General features: G+C 34.2%; 1 protein-coding gene across 2 annotated transcripts in view; it reads left to right on the top strand.

Annotated features, from left to right (window-relative positions):
* Nucleotides 1–27,531, top strand: part of LOC125649530 (uncharacterized) — a 57,156-nt gene that overhangs the window by 1,949 nt on the left and 27,676 nt on the right. Inside the window, exons 2-4 of one of the 2 annotated variants that reach the window (XM_048877105.2) lie at nucleotides 2,532–2,639; nucleotides 4,874–4,987; nucleotides 5,810–5,917. In XM_048877105.2, the coding sequence (XP_048733062.2) occupies nucleotides 2,532–2,639; nucleotides 4,874–4,987; nucleotides 5,810–5,917 (330 nt within the window). Of the gene's footprint in view, nucleotides 1–2,531; nucleotides 2,640–4,873; nucleotides 4,988–5,809; nucleotides 5,918–20,427; nucleotides 20,704–27,531 lie in introns of those variants that run through there. The other variant, XM_048877109.2, reaches the window with a different exon arrangement.

Below are 27,531 nucleotides of genomic sequence, written 5' to 3'. Positions count from 1 at the left end.
CCTGTTGAAAATAGACAGGGAGGCCCTGATCTTCACAGATGTTGTGTAACACTTCAGTAGCTGTGATGTCTTGAATAGATGTGGTTAGACTTACTGTGAATGGTCCTCCTGTATTACAAAAGCAGCATCTTGCTGCTAGGCCCGTACATGTACCTGTACACCCACAAACAATGCTAATTAACTGATAAAAGGGGATGTTTATTTTAAGAATATACTAGAGGCCTCATCGGTCACCTGAGATCTAACATCATTAGCCCTTTTAAAATATGTCCTAAAGATGTTCCAGATATCAAAGGATTCGACCCACAAACCACCAGATATAACCTAGTCTTAAAAATGATTGATTTTGATATGAAATATTACAAATCGGTATTTATTTTTTCCACATAAATTGCTAGGCCATAAACAGCCAGTGTTGGGTCGAATCCTTTGAAAAGATGCTAACACACGACAGATGACGCATGTCATCTCAGCCACCTGAGTGACCTAGAAAAATTCACTAAAAAGTACATATTTATTTTACTGCAATTTATCATGATTATTTCAAAAATGAGTTTCTTTTGTTATCAAATAACCATGGCTCATCTGTGGGTGCACCAAACAACAATATCATTATTTACATATAATTATAAAATGCATACAATCCCATCCATTTGTATTGGAAAAGCTTTTATTATTACTGGTGACTCGAAATAATTCGAAGTTCAATATTCATTTAACAGTCTGTGGATCTCTAAATTAGTTTATGAAACTTGCGCTCTTGTTGTCAAGCCAAAACGAATTATAGATTTGATTCATAGTCGGATTATATACGATTTTAATCATCACAAGACCCCAGTGTAAGGTGTAAACTGACCAACTAGCCAATTATATATTCAAGTGTGTCACTTCCACATAGAAGCACGGGCGATGTTTCACCTGTCCTCCAACATTCAACAAAATCCAGGTAAGGTCCAAGCGGAAATTATTACACGCTTGGGTAATGGTGGGTATACACTACCACCACTTTGAGAGATCAAGAGTGAAAAACGATGAAATGTGTTTCACGGGACCTAACTTTACTTCGGGAGATCGAGAACTTCGAGAGATCGAACGTTCGAGAGATCGATAGTAAATTTGTTTTACTATATAGAGAGAAAAATCTGGACCATGATTTCACTTCGAGAGACCAAGAACTTCGAGAGATCGAAGTTTGAGCCATCGAGGGTCACCTGTATATATAAAACTATTGCAAGTATTTATCAGGACAACATATGAAAATTGTTTCTCCGTGAAAGTCATTGTTTCAACAGTGATATTACATAATGTTATAACATCATAATACGTAATAATTTTAATGCAACATTATATTATAACTTAATATGTAACAATTTTAATGCAAATATAAACACTGTTAATATGGCAATCATTAGGAAACTAAAATTAAATACTTTACAAAAACAACATCATGTATGATGGGTACTAGACATTGTCAATGCAGCGCATTTTCAATTTATACACATGACATGTATCTAATTCCAACGTTTACGGATAGTCCTAATGTCCCGGAAAGTACTGCCAGTTTTACAGAACATTTACGCAAAGTTTGTGGGTGCAGTATTTATGGTGACGTTGTGAATAGGAAATGTATTGCTCCAGTCCGTTTTTGCATAGTTTGCGGGTCCAATAATTTTACGGAGGCTTTGTGAATAAGAACCCAGACTGAATTTTTGTCCAGGAAGCAAAACTTCAGGGGACATGATTTGAAGATTATAAGATTATAATAGTTTTAAATTTGGAAGTAAATGCAGATAAATTTATAGAATTGTTTGGGTTTTTCTCATTATTTTTTTTTTTTTTTACAGAAAATGATTTGTATAAGTCATTTGGACCTCGGACCCATTTTAAAATTCTTAGTTTGGTAGAAAATACGTAGATATATATTTGCCTATTTTTATGCACTTTCAGTTGTAAAATGCTAAGTGTCAGTCCCTAAGTTTCGACTGGACACGTCTGGAAAAAATTTACATGGAGCAGATCCCACTCCCCTGGGGAAAAGAACTACTGGATCCACACATGTACATGTAGCACGCAGCACAATTGTCAATATAATCAATACACCGTGTATATTATATATGAATTAATTCTTTTACAATCATCTTTAAATTATGTTTAGACATTACATAGTAATAATGCAACAGAGGTTGCATAAGGATGATCATATCTGAAATACTTTAAAATCACTAATTGTTTGTTAATTCTATGCTTTTAAATAGTTAGCAATTTTGGACAGATCATAGTCCCATGTTCTGGGATCCCCAAGTCTAACTGCCCTTGTGTAGAATTTCACCAAACTGGACATCTGTATGAAGTCAATTCTGTATATTTGTCCTATATATTCAAATTAATTTCATCTGGACAAACCTAATTCTGTGGGGATAAACAATAACTGATAGTATAACAGATTTTTTAAAGTCCCCAACATCAATTTAATAGTACTAAGCTGTTGTCATTCCTCAATATTTTGAGGTATAGTTTTTGTTTATTCTAAGATTCAGAAAGAAGCGATGAGGAGGACGTAATATTACTCTCTGATGACCGTCCAGACTTGGCAAGGACAAACATCTCAAAGGAACCACCTTCATCTTCATCTGGAAAAGGTAGAATTTATATATATATATTTTTTTATATATATATAATAATGCAGAAATAACTTTAGAAAAATCTTTGCATTAATTGAGTAGTAGTATAATATAAATAATACAAAGCCAATTGAGTATGTATACATGAGTAGTCGAGTATACTCAATATATATATATATATATATATATAGACCAACTCCTGCCGCAACACAGACCTCCGTTTTTAGGTCGTATCCGAAAGACCCGTAATTCTCACTTCTAAATGCCAGGCATTTGGCGAAGGAGCAATCACTACATAATTATGTTAACGTTTTAGGATACAGCCATGGCACAAGCATGGCTAGGACTCACAACCTGGTTACGAAGCGAATGCTCTACCAGTCTGAATAATGTGACCTGTAAAGATATGAGATGCATAAACATAGGAAATGCAGACATAGTGAAAATGCTCTTGATTTTTTAAAATTTATGTTCTGTGTATTGGGAATTATTATTTTATTCATGATTAGACCAATTCAACTTAATTGATAGATTATCATCCCCGCCCGCCCCGAATTTTTTAATTTTCCAAAAATAACAAAACTGTTATGGGTTCTGCATGTTATAATTTCATTATACGTTAATTTTCGTGGAAAAAACACACTGGATTTATAAAGAGGAAAGTCTAAGCTATTCCATACCATGATGGAATTTTGGAATGAAGATACTTTATTTTACTCAAAATTACAGAGCCATATTTGGGTATTCGTGGCTCTTGTTCTTTATAGAATTGTGGGTTTTTTTAAAATTATTATTTTTATTACAGAAAATGATTTGTATGAGTCATTTGAACCTTGGACCCATTTTAAAATTCTTTTGAAAAAAATTGAACAAAATGATTTTTAAATCAAACATGTTAATTCCATGGGTAGAGGCTATTTCAGGCATGCATATTGAGAGGGTAAACAGAGGGTTTGAAATCACCACCTCCTTAGTTTGGTAGAAAATAGATATATATTTGCCTATTTTTATGCACTTTCAGTTGTAAAATGCTAAGTGTTAGTCCCTAAGTTTCGACTGGACACGTCTGGAAAAAATTACATGGAGCAGATCCCACTCCCCTGGGGAAAAGAACTACTGGATCCACACATGTACATGTAGCACGCAGCATATTTGTCAATATAATCAATACACCGTGTATATTATATATGAATTAATTCTTTTACAATCATCTTTAAATTACGTTTAGACATTACATAGTAATAATGCAACAGAGGTTGCATAAGGATGATCATATCTGAAATACTTTAAAATCACTAATTGTTTGTTAATTCTATGCTTTTAAATAGTTAGCAATTTTGGACAGATCATAGTCCCATGTTCTGGGATCCCCAAGTCTAACTGCCCTTGTGTAGAATTTCACCAAACTGGACATCTGTATGAAGTCAATTCTGTATATTTGTCCTATATATTCAAATTAATTTCATCTGGACAAACCTAATTCTGTGGGGATAAACAATAACTGATAGTATAACAGATTTTTTAAAGTTCCCAACATCAATTTAATAGTACAAAACTGTTGTCATTTTTCAATATTTTGAGGTATAGTTTTTGTTTATTCTAAGATTCAGAAAGAAGCGATGAGGAGGACGTAATATTACTCTCATCTGACGGCGACATTTTTCCAGAGGCATTAGGGGTTGTCCCCATCATTTTTCAGCTGATGAAGAGCAAATCATGTGACTCAATTGCGTAATCATTGGAGAGATCTCGTCGCAACGTGAGCTTCGCTCACTAATATGTATACGGTGTGACCGTTGAGACGAGCGAAGACCCACGACATCTTACAACACGACTTTAGGCATTTCATTTAACGCCGGAAATATAACGCGGTTGATGTAAACAGTGCATTGTGACGTCATCATTAGCTGTGATATTTTTTTCTTCCAAACCAATCAGTTATCCACAACAAAACGTACGAAGGTATGGGAAAGCTTGTTTGGAATTTAAAATCATTTGTGGTACTTTCCAAACTATTTATTTGTTTTATCTACGGGGTTGTCAATGAAGTATACCACAGTGACGGCGACATTTTTCCGGAGGCATTATGGGTAGTCCCCATCATTTTTCAGCTGATGAAGAGCAAACCATGTGACTCAATTGCGTAATCATTGGAGCGAGCTCGTCGCGTCGCTCTGCGACGCGAGCTTCGCTCGCTATTAAGCTGTTGTCATTCTGCACTATTTTGAGATATAGCTTTTGTTTATTTTAAGATTCAAAAAGAAGCAATGATGGGGACGTAATATTACTCTCTGATGACCGTCCAGACTTGGCAAAGACAAACGTCACAAAGGAACCACCTTCATCGTCATCGTCATCTGGGAAAGGTAGAATTTATATATATATATATATATATATATATATATATATATATATATATATATATATATATAATACAGAAATAACTTTAGAAAAATCTTTGCATTAATTGAGTAGTAGTATAATAAAAATGATACAAAGCCAATTGAGTAGATATACATGACTAGTCGAGTATACTCAAAATATATATATATAGACCAACTCCTGCCGCGACACAGACCTCCGTTTTTAGGTCGTATCGGAAAAACCTGTAATTCTCACTTCTAAATGCCAAGCATTTGGCGAAGGAGCAATCACTACATAATTATGTTAACGTTTTAGGATGCAGCCATGGCACAAGCATGGCTAGGACTCACAACCTGGTTACGAAGCGAATGCTCTACCAGTCTGAATAATGTGACCTGTAAAGATATGAGATGCATAAACATAGGAAATGCAGACATAGTGAAAATGCTCTTGATTTTTAACATGATGAAATTTTGGAATGAAGATACTTTATTTTACTCAATACTTTAAAATCACAAATTGTTTGTTAATTCTATGCTTTTAAATAGTTAGCAATTTTGGACAGATCATAGTCCCATGTTCTGGGATCCCCAAGTCTAACTGCCCTTGTGTAGAATTTCACCAAACTGGACATCTGTATGAAGTCAATTCTGTATATTTGTCCTATATATTCAAATTAATTTCATCTGGACAAACCTAATTCTGTGGGGATAAACAATACCTGATAGTATAACAGATTTTTTAAAGTTCCCAACATCAATTTAATAGTATTAAGCTGTTGTCATTCTTCAATATTTTGAGGTATAGCTTTTGTTTATTCTAAGATTCAGAAAGAAGCGATGAGGAGGATGTAATATTACTCTCTGACGACTGTCCAGACTTGGCAAGGACAAACGTCACAAAGGAACCACCTTCATCGTCATCTGGGAAAGGTAGAATTTTTATATATATATATATATATAATCCAGAAATAACTTTAGAACTCTTCACATTAATTGAGTAGTAGTATAATAAAAATATTACAAAGCCAATTGAGTATATATACATGACTAGTCGAGTATACTCAATATATATATATGTATATATATATATATATATATAGGCCAACTCCTGCTGCGACACAAACCTCCGTTTTTAGGTCGTATCCGAAAGACCCGTAATTCTCACTTCTAAATGCCAGGCATTTGGCGAAGGAGCAATCACTACATAATTATGTTAACGTTTTAGGATACAGCCATGGCACAAGCATGGCTAGGACTCACAACCTGGTTACGAAGCGAATGCTCTACCAGTCTGAATAATGTGACCTGTAAAGATATGAGATGCATACATGTAAACATAGGAAATGCAGACATAGTGAAAATGCTCTTGATTTTTAGGTCACCTGAATTCATTCAGGTGACCTATTGCTATCTGTTTTTGTCCGTCGTCGTTCGTCGTGCGTTAACATTTGAACATTTTCAGCTTCTTCTCTGAAACCCCTGAACCAATTTCAACCAATTTTGGCATATAGCATCTGTGGGTGAAGGGGAACAAAAATTGTGAAATTCGTGGTCCCTGCCCCCCTGGGGCCTGAGGGGTGGGGCAAAAACCATCAAAATGAGTGTAATTTTAAAAAATCTTCTTCTTTACTCCTGGACATCAAGAAGCCAAACTGTGGGCATAATTATAATGAGCATTGAGCCCTCTACCAAAATTGTGAAATTCATGGCCCCTGGGGTAGGGGTTCTTGTGTTAGGGTGGGGCTCTATTGGTCATATAGTGAAAATGGCAAAAACCATCAAAATGAGTGTAATTTTAAAAAATCTTCTTCTTTACTCCTGGACATCAAGAAGCCAAACTGTGGGCATAATTATAATGAGCATTGAGCCCTCTACCAAAATTGTGAAATTCATGGCCCCTGGGGTAGGGGTTCTTGTGTTAGGGTGGGGCTCTATTGGTCATATAGTGAAAATGGCAAAAACCATCAAAATGAGTGTAATTTTAAAAAATCTTCTTCTTTACTCCTGGACATCAAGAAGCCAAACTGTGGGCATAATTATAATGAGCATTGAGCCCTCTACCAAAATTGTGAAATTCATGGCCCCTGGGGTAGGGGTTCTTGTGTTAGGGTGGGGCTCTATTGGTCATATAGTGAAAATGTAGAAATTCTTTGAAAATCTTCTCTGTCTCTGGGTATTAAGTAGACAAACTAATAGCATGGTAATGATGAGCAAGGATGCCTCTTTATACCCCCCGCAACAAGTTGTGGGGGGGGTATACTGGAATCGAGTTGTCCGTCTGTCCATCCGTCCGTCTGTAGACGCAATGGTTTCCGGGCTCTAAAGCATTATCCTTTCCACCTACCGTCACCATATCATATATATGGACTACCCATGGGATGAAGATGTTCCCTATCGATTTTGGGGTCAAAAGGTCAAAGGTCAAGCACACTGGACATCGAAGTAGCAATATGGTTTCCGGGCTCTAAAGCGTTATCCTTTCCACCTACAGTCACCATATCAAACATATGGACTACCCATGGGATGAAGATGATCCCTAATGATTTTGGGGTCAAAAGGTCAAAGGTCACGCGCACTGGACATTGAAGTAGCAATATGGTTTCCGGGCTCTAAAGTGTTATCCTTTCCACCTACAGTCACCATATCATATATATGGAGTACTAATGGGATGAAGATGATCCCTATCGATTTTGGGGTCAAAAGGTCAAAGGTCAAGCGCACTGGACATTGAAGTAGCAATATGGTTTCCGGGCTCTAAAGCGTTATCCTTTCCACCTACAGTCACCATATCATATATATGGACTACTAATGGGATGAAGATGATCCCTATCGATTTTGGGGTCAAAAGGTCAAAGGTCAATCGCACTGGACATTGAAGTAGCAATATGGTTTCCGAGCTCTAAAGCGTTATCCTTTCCACCTACAGTCACCATATCATACATATGGACTACCCATGGGATGAAGATGTTCCCTATCGACTTTGGGGTCAAAAGGTCAAAGGTCATGCGGACTGGACATCGAAGTAGCAACACTCAGAAAAGAGGTAGTTTATACCTATTACCAACACCCTTTGGGAGATTCGGGTAAGCGGGGGGTATTCTTAGTGAGCATTGCTCACAGTACCTCTTGTTAAAAATTGTGAAATTCATGGCCCCTGGATCAGGGGTTCTGGTGCTAGGGTGGGGCTCTATAAGTCATATAGTGAAAATGCATTATTTCTTTGAAAATCTTCTTCTCTGTCCTTGGGTATTAAGTAGACAAACCAATAGCATGATTATGATGAACAAGGATGCCTCTTTCAAAATTGTGAAATGTATGGCCCCTGGGTCAGGGGTTCTGGTATTAGGGTGGGGCCCTATTGATCATATAGTGAAAATGCATTTTATTTCTTTGAAAATCTTCTCCTCTTCTGCTGGGTATTAAGTAGACAAACTAATAGTATGATAATGATGATCAAGGATGCTTCTTTCAAAACTGAAATTTATGGCCCCTGGGTCAGGGGTTCTGGTGCAAAGGCGGGGCTGACCACATAGCTATTCAATGTTTCTTCCATCCAAAAGTAAAATTCTTATATTTAAACACAAACCTAATTCAAACATTGGAAGGTTGTTACATGATACTCAGGTGACCTATAAGGCCCCTGGGCCTCTTGTTTAAAATTCATGTTCTGTGTATTGTGAATTATTATTTCATTCATGATTAAGCCAATTCAACTTAATTGATGGATTATCATCCCCACCACCCCTCAAAGATTGGTCCGCCCCGAATTTTTTTATTTTGTGAAATTTGTGATTTCCGGAAAATTTTCATGTCTGACTCCAGTAATTACACTTCTTATTTACATTTCTGGTATAGCAATGTGAAAAGCCATGTGAAGAAAAAATCTCGCAAGAATATCGCTTGTTTTCATCTGCCCGTGTAGCACATTCAAAGAAAATAGATCTACAGTGGAGCCTCAGCAATCCGGACGCCATTAATCCGGACGCCTCACCTTTCGGACGATTTGTCTAGGGAACGGAATTTTTATATGTTATTTTGCATCATTAATCCGGAAATTCGCGTTCCGGATCCAGACGGTCATTTTTTACTACAAAACGTTAAAATGCGTCGAAAATTGTATCGTTGATCCGGACGGTAATTTTTTTGAGGGAAGGGTCTGTGTCGGACAATTTTAGCAAGGCGTAAATTATAAAGAAAACAAGCCATACTGTCTGATTGAAGCGATTACCAGTACCCTGTCAACACCTCCCTTTAATTAGGTGGTGTGTGATGATATGTCAGTTAGATGCCATGTGCCGATCGATACACTGCATTGCTAATTTTTGCACACAAGACCTATAGTGTTGAATTTTGTAAATAAATCTTTATATGTAGCATATTATTTGATAGTCTTGATCAATAGCCTAATAGTATTTTAAAATAAATTAATTAAAGATCATGACGTAATGATTTTGTTTGAATTGCTACACATATCAGTTGCATTGATTCGTAAATTAATATCGGCATATTCAAATCTAAAGAGTGTAGATTATATTTCTAGATTCTGGATTTTATACTGTTGATTGGCGTGAAATATACATGTATGTTCATGCACATGAATATGTAGTAAGTTTTTAATGTTTAGAATGTCACGCATGTAGAATGTACCTGTGTATGATTGATTCTTGTTACGATGTTGTAGAGCGAATAACTTTCCTTAAATTTTGTATGTACCCGTAATGTTGGTTTCACCTGAGTTTTGTTCCGTTATTATCACAACATGATAGGTACGAGTGGCTAGATCAAAGCAGTAGTAGGTCTTAATATTACGAGCTTAAGGTGGGTCCTTAGTCCTGAATTTTTGGGGTTTAGGTAGCATTTTTTTGTTTGGAATCAATAGATTAACATTCAGAGTAATGAAAAAAGGCAAATTAGTTAAGGATTTCCATATTAATTTTCATTACAGTCACTACTGAAGTCATGTACCCCTATGTAGATTTTTATGAAATTCATTGGAAACAGTTATCTGTTGTTATTTTAAAATGAAAAAAGAAATAATAATTTAAATTGCATTTATTTATCAGGAAACATGTCAATAACTAAAACATATTTCATTTTCAATATGTTCATCAAGTTTTAGTATAATAAGTGCAAAATTATTGAATTAGCCTTATTCTCCAAAATGTTAAAAAACAAACTAATATGGACACAACTTCCTTATAGCATGGTTTACATATCATTTTTTCTGTTTATATTAGTAGATGTACATCTGTTATAGTTATTTATGAAAAAAAATCCATACCTTTCCTAAATAATTTCAAATCTATAGCTTCCAGAGTATGTATACCCCAATAAAAAACCTAAGTCTGGCACCATACAGCTGAGCTATTCAAAACCACTGATGGATTAAAATTTTATGTAATTACATGAAAAGACACAGATAATAAATCTTTATCACCTTGATAAAATGTTTGTGAAAAATATAGGAAATCTATTGCATAATGGACTTGATAAATAATTTAATGAAAACAGAGTTATTGTCCTTGGATTCAATATTTTGAAACACATTATTGACTATTCAAATATAACTAAGACTTTTGAAATATTTTATGGCTAACAAGATTTTTTACAATAACTATTGAAAAAGACTCCAATAAAATTTATGTTCCAGTCATTAAATTATTGACTTTGGAAAATCTTATGACGTCACAGGAGTGTGGAACTACGTTAAATGATTTTCTTCCCCCGATATTGGCTTGGATAATTATAGAACAAGAAATATAAACTCTGGCAGATGAAATTTTGGTTAAAGAATGTTGTCAACTGATATGATAAACACGAAATTCTTAAATCAACTTTCGACGATGAAGATTGTTTTAACAGACCGCTGAACCCGTTAATCGCGACAGATTAAAATGACCGACCTCTTTAAGAAGTAAAAGTGTGATGCAATGTTTGAAGTGTAAATGATTTTGTTAGTTATGAATGATTTATTTATCTATATATAGTTACATGTAGTGCTTCATTATTTGTTTTAGTGCATACGGTACACAGTTTTGTATATGTATTTGTAGTGGTAATATACATGTACAATGTAAGCATAGGCAAATACAATGCACACATATATTTCAATTGTAGGGCTTTGAAATGTGTGTAAATGTTAACATTATTATAATTCATTTACTAATGCAAATGGTTAATCCAATGGCAGAATGTGTTTAATTCACTACCTATCAATAAAGTAAGCATATTGGTTACTTATGTAAAGATAGAAAATATGCGATTCAGTTATCCAGACGCTTCATTTATCTGGACGATTTGCTGGGAACCAAAGTGTCCGGATTAACGAGGCTCCACTGTATATTGTTTTCTTTTAAATTTCTCGCATTCTTACAGGCGTAAATCTTGAAGAAGTTATATATATATCTGTTTGAAATTAAAGCTTAACCTGGAATTCATCTGTGAAAATAGCATCCATCTGGCACTAAATGATACACTTCTGTTGAAAAAACTAGTTTGTCATCAATATTTTTCTAAGAAAATAAAAATTAAAAAATAAAATCCTCCCACCCGCCCCATACTTTTTGGTGACCTTGGATAATAATCTACTAATTAAGTTGAATTGGCCTTATGAAGAACTTGTGAAATTCCCTACTCGTGTGTTGGGGGTTCGGGTTCTAGCACAGAGCTAAATAGATAAAATAATGATGATGCAATTTATCTAGTAAATTCATCCTCTTTGCTTCATTGTGCTATTTGTATGGCTATGACAGCTATTTTTTTCTACCCACTGGTACTGGTACCGGTACCCATTCAATTGGGAAAAATAACGTCAAAATCGAACAAATTGGGAATTTTCTACCGCATACGGCAAATAATTTCAACTAAAAGAAAAGAAAAAAGAGAACAAAACAAGAAATAGTCATCCCTTTATAAACCTTTTTACGGTAATATTTGCTATTGTGATACATAAGGAATCGTCGTAGCTTCATTTTAGAATCGTCGTAGCTTTACAAGACACGCGCACTGCCATGATCTGTACTTTCGATTAACACTGGAAGTGAACATTTTAGTTAACTTGTACAACGTTTTAGACTAAGAAAATTACGATGTCGGCGGTCTATTTTTCGGCAAGTAAATTGGGAATTTTTAGTCTCAAAATTGGGAAAAATCAATGTTTTTTGGCATTGGGAATGGTACCGTTTATCGGTACCAGTTATATAAGGGGAAAAATCGCTGTATGAAGAGCACAGTCTTGGTACAACCAAAATTGTGGAGTACATGTCAGGCTTCAGGAGCAATAATCATATAGTCAATACAGCATATGCGTAAACTCAGGTGACCTATATTGCCTATATTGCAATTGGTCTGTGTCCCTCGTCCGTGGTGCGTTAACAATCTAACATTTTTAACTTCTTCTTGATAACTATAATTCGAATTCTTTTCAGATTTGGTATGAAGAATCTTTGAAACAAAGGTAACATCAATTGTAAATTTCCTGCACCCCTGGGGCTTTAGGGGTGGGACAAAAACTGCCAAAAATTGACCAATTTTCAAAAATCTTCTTCTCTGCAACCACACATGTGCAAGAAAATTAAATGTATAGTGATGTAGATCAAGAAGACGTACTTTACCAAAATTGTAAATTTCATGATCCTCAGGGGTAGAGGTTCTGACTTAGGGAGGGGCCAAACTTGGTATGTAGTGTTTACTAAATTGAATCTAATTGGATATTTAGAATGAGCATGCAGGTAGTTTTTTACCAAAATTTTTAATTTCATGATCACAGGGGTTGGGGTTTTGGTATTGGGGTAGGGCCAAAATGGTCAGTGATTAAATGTGTTAACAAATGAACATGTTTAACTTCTTGATATTAAATACCATTCCATTTTTTATTTTTTTTTCATATTTGGTATGAAGCATCTTTGAGACAAGGATGACATAAGATGTAAATTTCAGAGTTTCTGCACCCTTGAGACCTTGACAAAGCAAAAACTGTCAAACATTGACTAATCTTCAAAAGTCTTCTTCACCACAACCGCATATGTGTAAGAAAAACTAAATGCATAGTGTTATCATAATTAGACCCCGTAAAGTACTTAAAAAATGAAGAATAATTATCAATACAAATCATGGATAGTGATGATGAAGTTGATGATCTCAAGTATTTATATATGCAAGCATATCGGCGGATCTAGGTCTCTTGTATATACTCTTCAAACTATTTGGAATCCGGAAAATGGGCGGTTTTCTTCACTTTTTCTACATTTGATGTACATGGCCCCATGCATCAGCCACAAAAAGTATTAAACTAGAGATAGATTATCTTTAAAAAAATTAATTATGCATATTTCGTTCTGGCCTATGGCTGCGGCCAATTTCATTTTTGAAAAAAGAAACCTAATCAGTCATCCGCTTTTGACGTTTGCGGGAAGATTGCGATGATGCATAGCAACAAATTGTACAGCGATATAAGTATTATTGTTTTAGCTACCACAAGGATATAATATATTAATAATCACATTCCGAAAAATATCAGTTTATGAACAAATTCATTTCGAGTCATTGAAATGCAGGTGGTGACCAGGCCGAATCAAATGCAGTAGGCTGACTATGATGCACAATTGTACACCAAATCCTGTCTTAATTTCTATAAATGTGTACTAATGAAATGTGCCTGTCACAGACAAAATCATAAATATGCAGTGATAATGCCAATATAAAGGTATATATAGGTTAATTTAAGAATAGTATTGAACCTAATGTTTACAATATGTTGCATAAATAAATAAGTAAATATTTCAATTACTAAAAAACTAGTATTTTAGTAATAAATTGAATAAATTAATGGATGATTTTTTTTAAAGAAATGAATGTATAGAATGTTAAAGTCTTCTCTTGGGTTCATTAATTACTGTTTTAACAATGTTTAGGCCTTACAACTGTGTAACAAATATAAATATAAGCATTTGTATATACATGTATATATCTGGATTTATTACTGGAAATTAGCAATAGAATCAAGAGTTATAAATCTACTTTAAATATTATAAATACACTGTACATACTTGACAAGTATATAGATTTATACTGGCCGGCACATAACATCGGGGTTTTTTAAAGTGGGGGGGGGGGGGGGGGGGGGGGGTAAATATAGGCTATATATATACATTAATTTTAGATTCATTGATCATACTCCCAATATTGATCATTGTGAAATGTGCTAATATCATAAATAAGCGGTGAGTAATTTTTTTAATGACTGTGAAGTTCATGTAGAGCATTGATCTTTAACTTCAAATGAGAATCAATAATCCAAGCATTTAATCTTCAAAATCTGACAGAGAGAAAGATTTTCAAGTAATATCATAAGGATGAGAAAGAAAGACAGACAGATTCAGAGATACATAAACAGAGAGAGACTATCAAAATTTTCAAAATCTAAAGTGATATATTTTAATTTAGGATGCCAGGTTTTGGTCCTAAATATTAGGGACAAGTTCAAAAGCTCAATGTCTGATAAAAATCTTAATTCAAATAGTTCTTTTTTTGCCCCCCCCCCCCCTAAAAGAACTATTTGAATTAAGATTTAAGATTTCAGGCTAAAAACTCCTGCAAATTTCTGTTATCCAACATAGATTTCATTATGATACATGACTAATTGCAGCACTTCAGCAGGAAGAAAGCAAACTGGACTGGTGACTCATTGAAAATTTAGAAATAACTTTCATTACATTTTAATGAATATTTAAAAAGTGACATTTAAAAAACTACATTTGTTAATAAACATTAGAAAAATGTAAATAGTGTTATTCAATGAGTACTATTGTGTTATTGCATCTTCTGCACGAGCTATACTTTAATCAAAGAAAGATGGTGATTATCGATTTATGTTTGAGCTTTTTTATTATTAGATATTCATAAACTTACTAATATTGTGTGTCCCTGCAGTTTGGATGGTTGCATAATGTCTGATAATTGGCCTTTAGGCAATATGTGAAGGCAGTGATAAGCATTTGTACCCACTGCGTGTGGACGAAAGTATGTTTTGCGTCTCATTGTGCATAAGAGTTCCACAAAGGGAAAGAACTATTGGGCAACTTGGAAATTGCATATTATATAAATTTTCACATATTCCAAAAGACAGTAGTTTGTGAAGTAATACTTCATGATTTACTGTGTCAAAAGCTTTACTTAAATCTACAAATAAGACACCTAGCTGTAAGTTTTCCATTGTTAATGTTTCGTAACCATTTGTCTATCATACTATGAAGAGCTGTTTCGCATGAATGCATGAATGAAATATGGAAGACCCGTGCATAGTACATCAAGTGCAAAAAATATTTTTTTAAAGAATTGATGAAAAATTAAAGGAAAGACTGTTGCTGATGTATGCGTAAGTAAATAGCTCACATTTATTCTCTTTATGCATAAATCGGGCCAAAATTCATACATATTCAGCAATAATTGTTACTGATTGGTTACAAAAACATGATTTAGTTCTTAATTTCACTGTTAAAACTATAATCAGAATTATCTTTTATTTTCTAGATTTCTTCCTATTTCGTTTAAGATTTGATATTTTGAAGCTTGCTTTCCAAGACAGGGTTGTTCATAAACGTTGATGTCATGACATTAATATTATTTGCGGGGTTTTTGTAAGAAATAACGCTAGGTTTGACTAATGCTTACAAGAAAATGACATGAGATATAAGGAAAAATTAATGTGTGTTGACAGTGGCATATTGTGGACATTTTTAGCTCTTCTGAGCCGAAGGCTCAAAGAGTTAATGCTATGGCCATTTGTGCGGTGTGCGTAAACTTTTTAGAAAAAGGGCTATAACTCAAGAACCCCTTGGCCAATTTTTTTCAAATTTGTTACAGGGTATCATTGGCCCAAGGGCTTTCATACATACTAAATAGAGGGATGTGACCCTTTAACAAGGGGAGATAATCAGGAAAATACAAACAAAAGTAGTGGTTGCTAAAAAATCTTCTTCTCAAGAACCACTGGGCAGATTATCACCAAACTTACACATAAGGATGAGGATATGTTGTAGATTAAAAATTGTTCAAGGCATTACCCTGGGGCAAAGGGCGTGGTCTCAAGGTCACTTCAAAGTTGACCTAAATTTATATTTCCTTAAATCTTTGATATTTTAGTCATTATAAGGACTAGGATCATCAAATTTTGACAGTTGATGCATCTTAGGACCTTGTGTCAAGTTCAAAAGTAGGTCACGGTGACCTACTTTTTGAATTTTGCAGGTTTTTATTTTAAAATTAATTTTGATGCATATCTTGGACACTTTGAAGCCTATGATCATCAAAACTTGTCAGTTGGTGGATCATGGGACCTTGAAATGCGTCAACTGAAAAATAGGTCACCGTGACCTACTTTCTGAATTTTATGGCTTATCATTTATAGATATATTTTAAGTTGTTATTTCAAATACCGAGAGGTTTAGAATCATCAAATCTTGTAAGTTGATGCATCTTGAGGCCTTGAAACATATTTATAAAAAAGTAGGTCACAGTGACCTACTTTTTGAATTTTGCAGATATTCAAATTTCACATTTTCAATTTTAGATGCATATTTTGGGGTTTACCTGTAAAGTGCGAAACGAAACAAAATCTACCAAAACGAAACGAAACCCAACGAAACGAAATCTACCGAAACGAAACAGATTGTATAATCGAACTCTTTTAATTATAATAATTAAAAATGGTATCTTAGGCCCTTGTTAAAGTTTACACATATAAATAAAATTCGCCTCCCCTTTGATGTAGGCTTTCGGCTTGACTGATACAAAGTTTTAAAAGTTGGAAAGGGGGGGGGGGTAAGCACAAAGTACATAAATATCATGTGCAATTAGCTTCGGATCCATAAATTTCAGAACGGAAGGTTAAAGTCTCACAGGTCAGAGGTCTGGGGAAACACACTAAACGAGGGATGGGGTCGTCGGCGTTGGATCCGCTTTTGGACATAAATACATGTTTCAGTATTTTTTGCTCTAAAGACAAATATATGTATACATGTGGATATTGTGTATTTGTATGTAGTATATCAAATGGTGGATTCTGAATATGCCCTTCCGTTCTCTTTGTGATTTCTGCTTAAAATTCCCTCGTTCTTAAGCCTTTTCAGTTTACAAAATACCGACCTCCTCCTAATATTATTGCATTAAAAAAAATCCGTTTTCCGTCCCGTTTTCAATTCCCCGTCTTAGCAACATCCCAAATGTATAGAGTTTTTCCATTATTGAAAGTACTCACACCTCAGCAGTTAGAGATAAAATAAGAGGTTAAGAGCTCTTCCTGCTTTCAATTTTCTCAGACATGAGCTTCTTCAAACAATGTATCTATGCCCAAAGGCGGATCCAACGTCGGCGATCCCACCCCTCGTATAATGTGTTTCCCCAGATCTCTGAGACTGTAACCCTCGGTTCTGAAATTTATGGATCCAAAACTAATTGTACATGGTATTTAATTAACTACAGATATGTACTTTGTGCTTACCCCCCACCCCCACCCACCCCCCCTCCACCCCCCCCCTTTTCCAACTTTTAAAACTTTGTAACAGTCAAGCCGAAAGCCTACATCAAAGGGGAGGCGAATTCTATATGTGGTAACTTTCACAGGGGCCTAAGATACCATTTTTAATTATTATAATTAAAAGAGTTCGGTTATACAATCTGTTTCGTTTCGTTTCGGTAGGTGTTTCGTTTCGGTGGGTTTCGTTTCGTTTCGGTAGGTTTCGTTTCGTTTCGGAAGATTTCGTTTCGTTTCGTTTCGCACTTTACAGGTACCCATATTTTGGGCACTATAAAACCTAGGATCATCAAACTTTGTCAGTTGATGCGTCTTCAGTCTTCGGTTTGTGTCGACCAAAAAGTAGGTCACCGTGACCTACTTTTGGTATTTGACAGCTAAATTACTATATTTCAGACACTATTTGACCTACAATCATCAAACTTTGTCAGTTGATGCATCTTGAGTTTTCGGAGTGTATCGACCAAAAAGTAGGTCACTGTGACCTACTTTTGGCATTTGACAGTTATATTTATATATTTCAGTCACTAATTGACCTACAATCATCAAACTTTGACAGTTGATGCATCTTGAGTCTACGGAGTGTGTCGACCAAATTGACCTACTTTTGGAATTTGATGGCTATATTTATATATTTCAGATACTACTTGACCTACAGTCATCAAACTTTGTCAGTTGATGGGTCTTGCATGTTCGAAGGGTTTCGACCAAAAAGTAGGTCACCTTGACCTACTTTTGGAATTAGACGGCTATATTTATATAATTCAGATACTATTTGACCTACAGTCATCAAACTTTGTCAGTTGTTGGGTCTTGCATGTTTGAAGGGTGTTGACGAAAAAGTAGGTCACCTTGACCTACTTTTGGAATTTGACAGCTATATTTATATATTTCAGATACTATTTGACCTACAGTCATCAAACTTTGTCAGTTGATGGGTCTTGCATGTTCGGAGTACGCTGACCAAAAAGTAGGTCACCATGACCTACGATTGGAATTTGACAGCTATATTTCAATATTCAGATACTAATTGGCTTAAAATCATCAAACTTTGTCTGTTGATATTTCTTGGGTTCTCAAAATGTGTAAACCAAAAAGTAGGTCACATTGACTACTTTTTTTGAATTCTTAGGATTTAACTAAAGATTTAGAATACTAAGAGGCTAAGAATAGAAATGGTGGAGTTGTACAATTTATCAGAAGAGCGATTCTAGGCCCTTGGGCCTCTTGTATGTATTTAATATATATATTTGATGAAATTTGAAGATAGGGCCGATTTTACTCCCTAAAGTACCTAGCTCATTCATGATCCCTCGGATAGAGGTTCTGATTCCTGAGGGTATATATATATATATAATATATATAGATGTAGTGTATATGTGTAATATCTTCTTTAATACTATTGATTGATTGTATCTTGTTATCTTGTTTAACTTGTTTAATGTACGTCCCTCTCGACAATTTTTTACTCAAATGAAGACGTCACCAAGACTGTTGAAGAGCTTCAAATTTAGGCCTATGCATGCTCAGCTCTTACAGCCATTAAACAGTGAGGGTTCTTTAGCGTGCCACACCTACTGTGACACTGTGACACGGGACATCCGTTTTTAAGGTCATCTCCGAGGACCCGTGACATTCACGCCTGATGCCGAACGTTTGGCGATGGAACTGTCATTGCATCTTTTAATGACTTAGGTCAGTTGCGGCTGGGATTCGAACCCCGATCCTCCACATGCGGGATGAATGCTCTACCTCTAAACCACCGCAGCGGTAAATTTATGCTATTGGTACTAAATTGAATCTATATAGATATTTCAAAGGAGTATAGGTAGTCTTAATTTACCAAAATTATAAATTTCATGATCCTAAGGGTAGGCCAGTTTTGGTTCCAGGGTGGGGCCACAATTAAGTGATGATTGTCTTTATCATTTGAAATTTTGCTGATACATGTAAAAACTAAATGTATATTTAGGAAAAGCAGAAAAGGATATACTAAAATTGTGAATTTTACAACACCAGGGTTTTGACTCTAGGACGGATCCAAATTAGTCACATAGTGTATTAATGTAACATATATTATGTAAAGCCTTTCTTCTGTATATATAGACACTTTAGAGGGCATTTAAGTTTTAAGAACAGATCTTGTTTTATAGTATTACTGAATATTAGAATTTAGCTTAGATATGCAGAACAGGAATTTTTTTTCTAGATTTCATAGCCCTAATACTCAGGTGACCGATAAGGCCCATAGGCCTCTTGTTATAATTAATTCATGATTTGATAAAGTTGTTGCATGTTGCTCAGGTGACTGTTTGGACCCATAAGCCTCCTGTTTTGTTGGCTAGATATGTAAATGTTACAATCCTGAGAGATAAATGTTATCCTATTGCTTATAATCAAAGCTATTCATTCTTTTCCTTATTAGAAGCAATGTGTGTTTGTTTGCAGTCATAATAGATTTTTTTTCTGCTTGAAATAAGACAGAGTTTTAAAGACTTGACAGAGTGCCAGTGCTAAATCATTATCATATAACTGATCTCTTTGTTGTGTACGGAGGACATTGTGACTATTGTTTCCTCAGGTACCCACTGTTAGACAGAACATGGAATGGTGGCTAAATGCCTACATTGTGTATCGTAATCTACATTTCCAACTTTGATCATGTGACCCTTTACCACTAAACCCAAAGTAATGACTTCATTCAATACACAAATAGACTAAAACGGGGGAGATTTTCATTGAATAAATGTGTGTTTGTATGTTGGTTTGAATAAAAAAAAGGCCTCAAGAATATTTTAGCAAAATTATAACTTCTAAAATATGACATTATCTTTCACAACAAAATTATACCCATTTTTTTTATATTTAGCATTTAAATACAATCAGTTCTTGCCTCCCACTTGGAGCCCCTCAGAACTTGGGTAGATAGAATGTGTAGGTAGCCAGGTAAAACCATTTAATATTGACGTAGTTGAAAGAGTTAAACGCGGGACGACGGCCATGCAACATTAAGTATTTTAGCTGGCTGGACAAATTGCAATTATGACAATGGACTGTATAGTACCGCAACCTATCTGGACAGGAGGCTACCATCACGGTGGCCTTGCCTCACTTCACTCTCATTACTTCGCTCCATACTACTTCCCCAGGAAACGCAGTGCCTTCTCCTGTTCCTACTTCTCAGGTATTTCCATGTTTGATTTGTATTTGTTTATTGGATATTTGGGTTCGATCAATATTATAAGGAGGGTAAAATAATCAATGCCTTGAAAAATATTACTAAACTGAAGTTTGTTACTGTTTGTGAGTGTTTGTTGTGTTGTGGGATTACATAACTGCATACATGTATTTAATTTTTCATTCATTTGTTGATTTATCATGTCTGTGAACTAGTTCATGTTTGTATTTTTTGCCAAATACAAATGTTCAAGTGAACAGCACTTCTTATAATACATGCATCTTAATTCTGTAAAGTTAGATATGATGATTAAGGGTCTTAATTATTTTACCTCATAAGGATATGATAATGTATTCAAATCTTCAAGATTTGAAATGCATTTTTTTTTTCGTAATAAGTTTCACACCATTTCTGCTTTAACATTAGAAATAAGACATACTATTGTCTGCTGCTTTTGATGTCACTGAAAACATCACTTTCTGTTGTTTTTTATTTCCAAAACATTCAGGAGTTATAATTCATTTTTCTACCAGCAATTTATTTTTGAGAGATTCACATGTGGTATCAACACAAATCAGGTTTTCCATTTTATCTTTGCAAAAAGGAGAATGGTACAAAAATTGTGTGCGTTTTCAGAAATTTGAGAAAGATTACACTTCAGGTACATTTGTGATGTCACATATTAGAATCACCAGTATTTTTTTTAGATAGAGTACATGTATCAAATGACAATGTTTAAAAATAAATACTGCTTTAAAAAACTTGAAATTCATCTAAGTGGACCAAATCAGGCCCATCCCATACATAGTTCTTTCTTTGGTGCCATTGATTCTTACACTTTAAGATCACCTGAGTTGCTCAGGTAAACAATTGCTAATTGTGTAATATCTTTAGGGATATAGGTAAAATAAACATTTTGAATTTCAGTCCTCATAGGGTCCTTGGGGTTAAATGCCAAAACTTATAAATGATATTGACACTATCATTAAAAATCAATCTTCTTTTACTTCTAAACATATAGCAGACAAAGTGTGTTTTGAGCATGGTGTCCTCAATCAAAATGAATGCATACCCCCCCCCCCCCCCCCCCCCATCTGACCAAGGTTTCAGGCCATAGGAAGGAGCTATATATATAGCTCATGCTAAAAAAACGTTTATTGAATATTTTCATTACATATGCTTCAACATCTTGCAGACAAAGTGGGAACATATAGTATAGGTCCTGCAGGCCTGCTGCAAACCAAGTTTTGATAATATAGAAATTACTGTGTTGTCCTCCCATCTGCCTTACATTCTTCCTGATCCCACTTTGTTATCCTCCCATCTGTCTTACATTCTTCCTGATCCCACTTTGTTATCCTTCCATCTGTCTTACATTCTTCCTGATCCCACTTTGTTATCCTTCCATCTGTCTTACATTCTTCCTGATCCCGCTTTGTGTATTAGGGCCATGATTTAATTGGATAGGTTGCTCATGACTAGACAATGTGTGATAGCCCTGAGTCGAGGTCAAGCTGACTAGTGATGAAGTTAGAAAGTTAGAAGATAGTGAGAGATATTTAACCATGATACAAATTACTCATATCATAATCTTTTTCTAACATTAAGTCATAACCATATACAATATTGTAACATTATAGTACATGTTTTTAGTTGATGCAGTTATCAACAAATATTTTCAACTAATCAGAATCACTGAACACCTATTATTGTCAATCTCTCTAAAACTAAATGATTTATTTAGATCAAAGCTCATACTTGGCACAAAGGTTGCTTATGGCCAGATGGTGCGTCATTACTCAGACCCAAGGACATTTGGCCCAGGAAAAAGACACTGTCTTGAAACAAAACTTTGAAATCTTTGTCTTTGCCATAACTTTTGTAATGCAGATACAAACACTCATACGAACTTGGTACAAAGGTTACTTGTGGTAAGATGGTGTGTCATGACCTTGATCCAAGGTCATTTTGCCTAAGACAATGTCGCTGACAGTTAAACTCTTCATCTGGTCTGTAACTATGCAATGTAGGGATTGTAGAAGTTTGTATCAATTCAAAATCTTGTATTTTGAATATGCCTTACCTTGGACGAGCCTTGTAGGGGTATTTAGTCTTGTTAGGACAGGTCTCGTGCTTCTGATACTACACGCATGTAATGTAAATACACCTGATGAAATTTTTGTCCATTGCCTATTTATCAGACATCAGTTAAAAAACATACTTTCTGTGTGTGGGACCTAAATAGCTAATGGTGTTTGTATATATATATATATATATATATATATATATATCACATGTTATACAGAGCACTATTTTACACAATAAAACGCTTGTAAAATTATTATCCCGAAAATGAGGTTTTACTCTGAATTGTATATTCGTGACACTGTTTTTCTATGGTTGGAAACTTTTGCAATTCAATCCATTAATGGTAGCAAATTATATTCTGTGTTTCCGTTTCTGCAGTTGCATTAAACCTTTATGTACCTAAATGCATGTACATATTTTGCAGTTGTGATTTTTACGTATTTTTCCTATCCGCAAAATTCTTCCAAAAAATGGTCACCACAGAAAATACTTGTTATACGGTATTTCTTTACTTATAGACTAAAGAAAACTCACTCAGAGATAGATATCAAAGTTCAAGATTGGTAGTATGATGGCTGTGTGATATTTAGAGAGAGAGAGAGAGAGAGGAGAGAGAGAGAGAGAGAGGAGGGGGCCTAATTTAAGTGTAAAGTGAAGACAATTTTCAATTTTTTAACCATTTCAGGTTTGACCTTTATTGAGAGGACAAACATTTTGTCCTTATATAACGTGTATACAGAATGTGATATTTTTTTCACAAATTTTCAAAAGAGAGCATTAGATAAACTTTTATAAATGTCCACTATTTAGCTAGTATAGTTTTCACCTTTACAATATGATGTGAGTATTCTCTCCTAGACATTGCGAGGACATCCTTGCTATAAACACTTCATTTTCGTTGGCTAGAGAAAGAGAGAGAGACTCAACTAGAAGAAAAAGATTCTTAATAGGTTCTGCAATGGTCGCAAATTCGTAGATGTATTTTCTCAACTCAAGTTCATTATTTTTTCAGGAGTATGCTCTTAGCTTCAACCAACATCACTCATTGAGTGAACTATGATGTGCTTTCATTAGCAATAGTTTGTTTGAATAATTAAGTACTTCTTTACTGCACATGCAGTACTGTGAACAGTAAAGCAACAAAGTTCAATGAAGAACATATGACTAGATGCTGGTATGTGTAAGAATATACAAATTGTTATACATGTAGCAATAATGGGGAAAATTCAATTCCACAACACTGTTAAAGTTACTAGTAATCATATAAGTCTTAAATTGTTTGTTTTAAAAATATTGTGAAATTTTTTTTAAAAATACTGAACAATGGTTGAATTTAAGAAAACTGGCATCTAACAAGCAAATGGAACTTGTTTCTCCTATTATATTCTCAAAATTATTCAGACGCCATTAGTGTGGGTCAAAGGTCAGAGTGAAAGAACACAGTGACACAGTTATCATACATGAGATATATATATAACTGGGGAGGGGGGGGGGGGGGGCACTGACAGGAAGTGTCACATGGTATATAGAAATAAAGGGGAAATTTTCTTTTGCAATAAGTAAGCATTGAGTGCCCATATAATCATAATTGATATTGTATAAAAATGGAATCAGTTGTTATAAGATAAGATTATAAGATAAGTTTATTCCAAGTTTGGGCCCAGAGGGCATAACAGTAAGACAGTTTATAAAGAAGGAAATTCAAAAAAGAAAGAAAGTTATATAAAGTATCCCCCCTTTAATTTATTAGAAGTTTTAAGGTATCCAATCTAATAAAAGCATAATATTGTAAATTGGGTTAATTTTACTGTCTTTAAAATTCGCAATGATTTCTTTCCCTTAAAATAAAATCTCCTATATTGTTGATATCCTTTCATGACAAAACTAATAGGAGTCCATGGAGCCTAAATTATGGCCGAAACCAAACTTATGTGGGCCAGAATGTACATTATAGCTCGGAACAAAAATTACAGGTTTTTAATGTTGGTAGAATTTCAACATGTTTGGGTCAACTCTCCATTTTTTTTTTTTTTTGTAAATACTTACAGAAAAACTGAAAACGTACACATTTTCAGTCTTCAAAAAGATGGAGCAGTGACCCATTATCAATGAAAGGTGTAAAAATCTTATACAAAATAATACCATTTTGTTAAAAAATATTCCAAATCCCTTACATAGAGGATGGTATATATCATGCATGATTTAAATCCTGGCCCATGAATAGTGTAAGCAAGCTGGTTGAGTGGTCTAAACTGCTGGACACGAAGGTGACTTGTAAGTAGAGCATTTTGGGCTATGGGTTCAAAACTCTAATATCTTTTATTTTCATAAATTTTTTGGTGGCTAATATATTCTATTTATATTCTATATATATTATCAAACAATAGAAATGTCAAATATTAGTTTATCACAAGAAAAAATCATATTTATGGTACATATTTCAATGAATATATACAGGCATTTTCCTCCATTTGTTCACACATCTTTGCATTCTAAAATGATCTTCAGTGCTTGCATCTAAATTGTAGTCAAACCAAATATATACCAAATAATCAAATCAATGAAAAACATCAAACTAATTAAAATTAGATCATATGATCCGCTAATCTGCTATCACTACACATAGGTAGGTTGTGATAGTAGATGAGCGGATCATAGGATTGTGAAAAACATTTATATACTTTTTTATTCATTCAAAACAATAAAATCAATACTTGGGTGTTTCCTTTTGTCAAATTCAATAAATTAAATGATGCTTTCAAAGGTTTAAATGAAAAGTCCAATACTATACTTAGTCAATCATGAAATTTGACAAAAATCCTAAAGATGGGTCAAAATTTGAGCTGCAAAGTATTTCGAAATCTTTGAAACTCCCACATACCACCACTTAGATGATGTAGCAATCTTTTTTAATGAATTCTAATGATTTAAATGCTGTGATGATAGATTTTACCCACAACTGATTTTTTTAGAATATGTCAAAGATAATGCTTTCATATAATTATTTTTAAAATGTTAAATAATTGAAAGTTTCATATACAAGTGTATAGCTGTAGGTTTATAGGCTGACCATACAAAAGTAGAGTTACCCTACAAACACATATTGCATGTTGTCATTCAGTGTTTCTATTTTAAATATCAGGAAAATTTGAATGCGATTGGAAATTCCAATTTCCAATTTAAATATCAAGTCACCAAGTTATAAATGGTCTTGTACCGATAATTGTGAGAAAAATAAAGCTTTTCTATAGAGTTTATCAAGAAAGATTTTAGGTAAAAAGGTTTTGGAGATAGAATCAAGGCTATACTGTTTATTGAATATGTCAAATTACTACAGTGTATATGGAAAAAATTCAACATTGATATTATACATGTATATTAATATCACGGAAATATGCAAATAGTTTTAAAAGGTTTAAACAATTAACATTGTGAAGATTTGATTATGCTCAGCAGTGTTTACAATCAGTGTGTGGTCCAAAATGTGTCAGTGTTAATTTTCTCAATTTTTAAAAAAGTTTTTCATTAAATTTGTTTTGATAATTGTATCATGCATCTAAAAGGTGTTTCATTTGATTTGATAGGTTACAGATTTGATTAACATTTCTCCCATTTTAATCAGTATTTAAATGTCACTGGTTTCTGAAACAAAATGCGACCTTTTCAGTGAATGAGGTGTTAACCCAGACCCCGACCTAGGGAACCAGTTTTCTGTGGGGTCGATTTCCTTCTCTTTGACGACCACATCTATGTAGCACCAAATTAACATAAACTCAAATAATTGAAGATATCTTTAATCATTTGAAAATATCATCAATTCTATTATAATGAGCACAATAGTTGATTTGATGCGTGATTCATACATCAATTCAATTATTGCTTGCATCAATTTGATGGAATTATTGCTCGCAAATTGCATTTGGAGCTCAGATCTAATGATTTGATGATATCGATTTCTTTAATTCAAATGAAGATATTTTTGATAATTTACAATGCATTTTGTATGAGGAATTAATGTGCACATCAATTCATATGAAGAGAGCACAATTTAATTAAAGAGATCATCAATTCAATTGTGGATATGTTGAATCGCCAATATCAATATTAATTCAATGGAAGAGAGCAATAATTGAATTATTGCACACATTAATTGAATTGATGTATCATATGATACAATTCAATTAAAGAAAGCAATAATTCAATTATTGTCAGCATTAATTGAACTGATGCAAATCGCTTAATTGAATTATTTCTCTCTTCAATTCAATTGTTGATATCATGAATTCATTTGAAGAGAGCAACAATTCAATTAAAGCGCTTATCAATTCAGCAAAATAATTAATGCTATCATGACCGATTCAATTAATGCAGGCAATGATTCAGAATTGAAGATCTCATCAATTATTTGAAGAAATCTTTAACTGAATTGTTGTGCGCATCAAATGAAATGATGATATCTTCACATAATTAGATATATCTTCAATTATTTGAGTTTATGCTAACTTGATGCTCCATACACATTCCCATGCTCATGAGCTCCATCTACCCAGGTTTGGAATCAGTTTGCCTTCTCTTAAAGAGATTTTTAGCAAATCTGCTCAACCACTTCCCATGGTTGGAGGCTATTTAGCGGCTCACCCGATGCCACAAATCTTTGTGAGCAAGGCCGTGACGCGAATCAGACGTTTGGGTGGGAGGAACTGTTTGAGGCGATGTAACATTTAATGCATTTCTTCGGAGGTGTAT

Source organism: Ostrea edulis, chromosome 5, assembly GCF_947568905.1.
Source record: "Ostrea edulis chromosome 5, xbOstEdul1.1, whole genome shotgun sequence".
Taxonomy (NCBI): Eukaryota; Metazoa; Mollusca; class Bivalvia; order Ostreida; family Ostreidae; genus Ostrea; species Ostrea edulis.
This window is presented reverse-complemented; position numbering and strand designations above follow the sequence as displayed.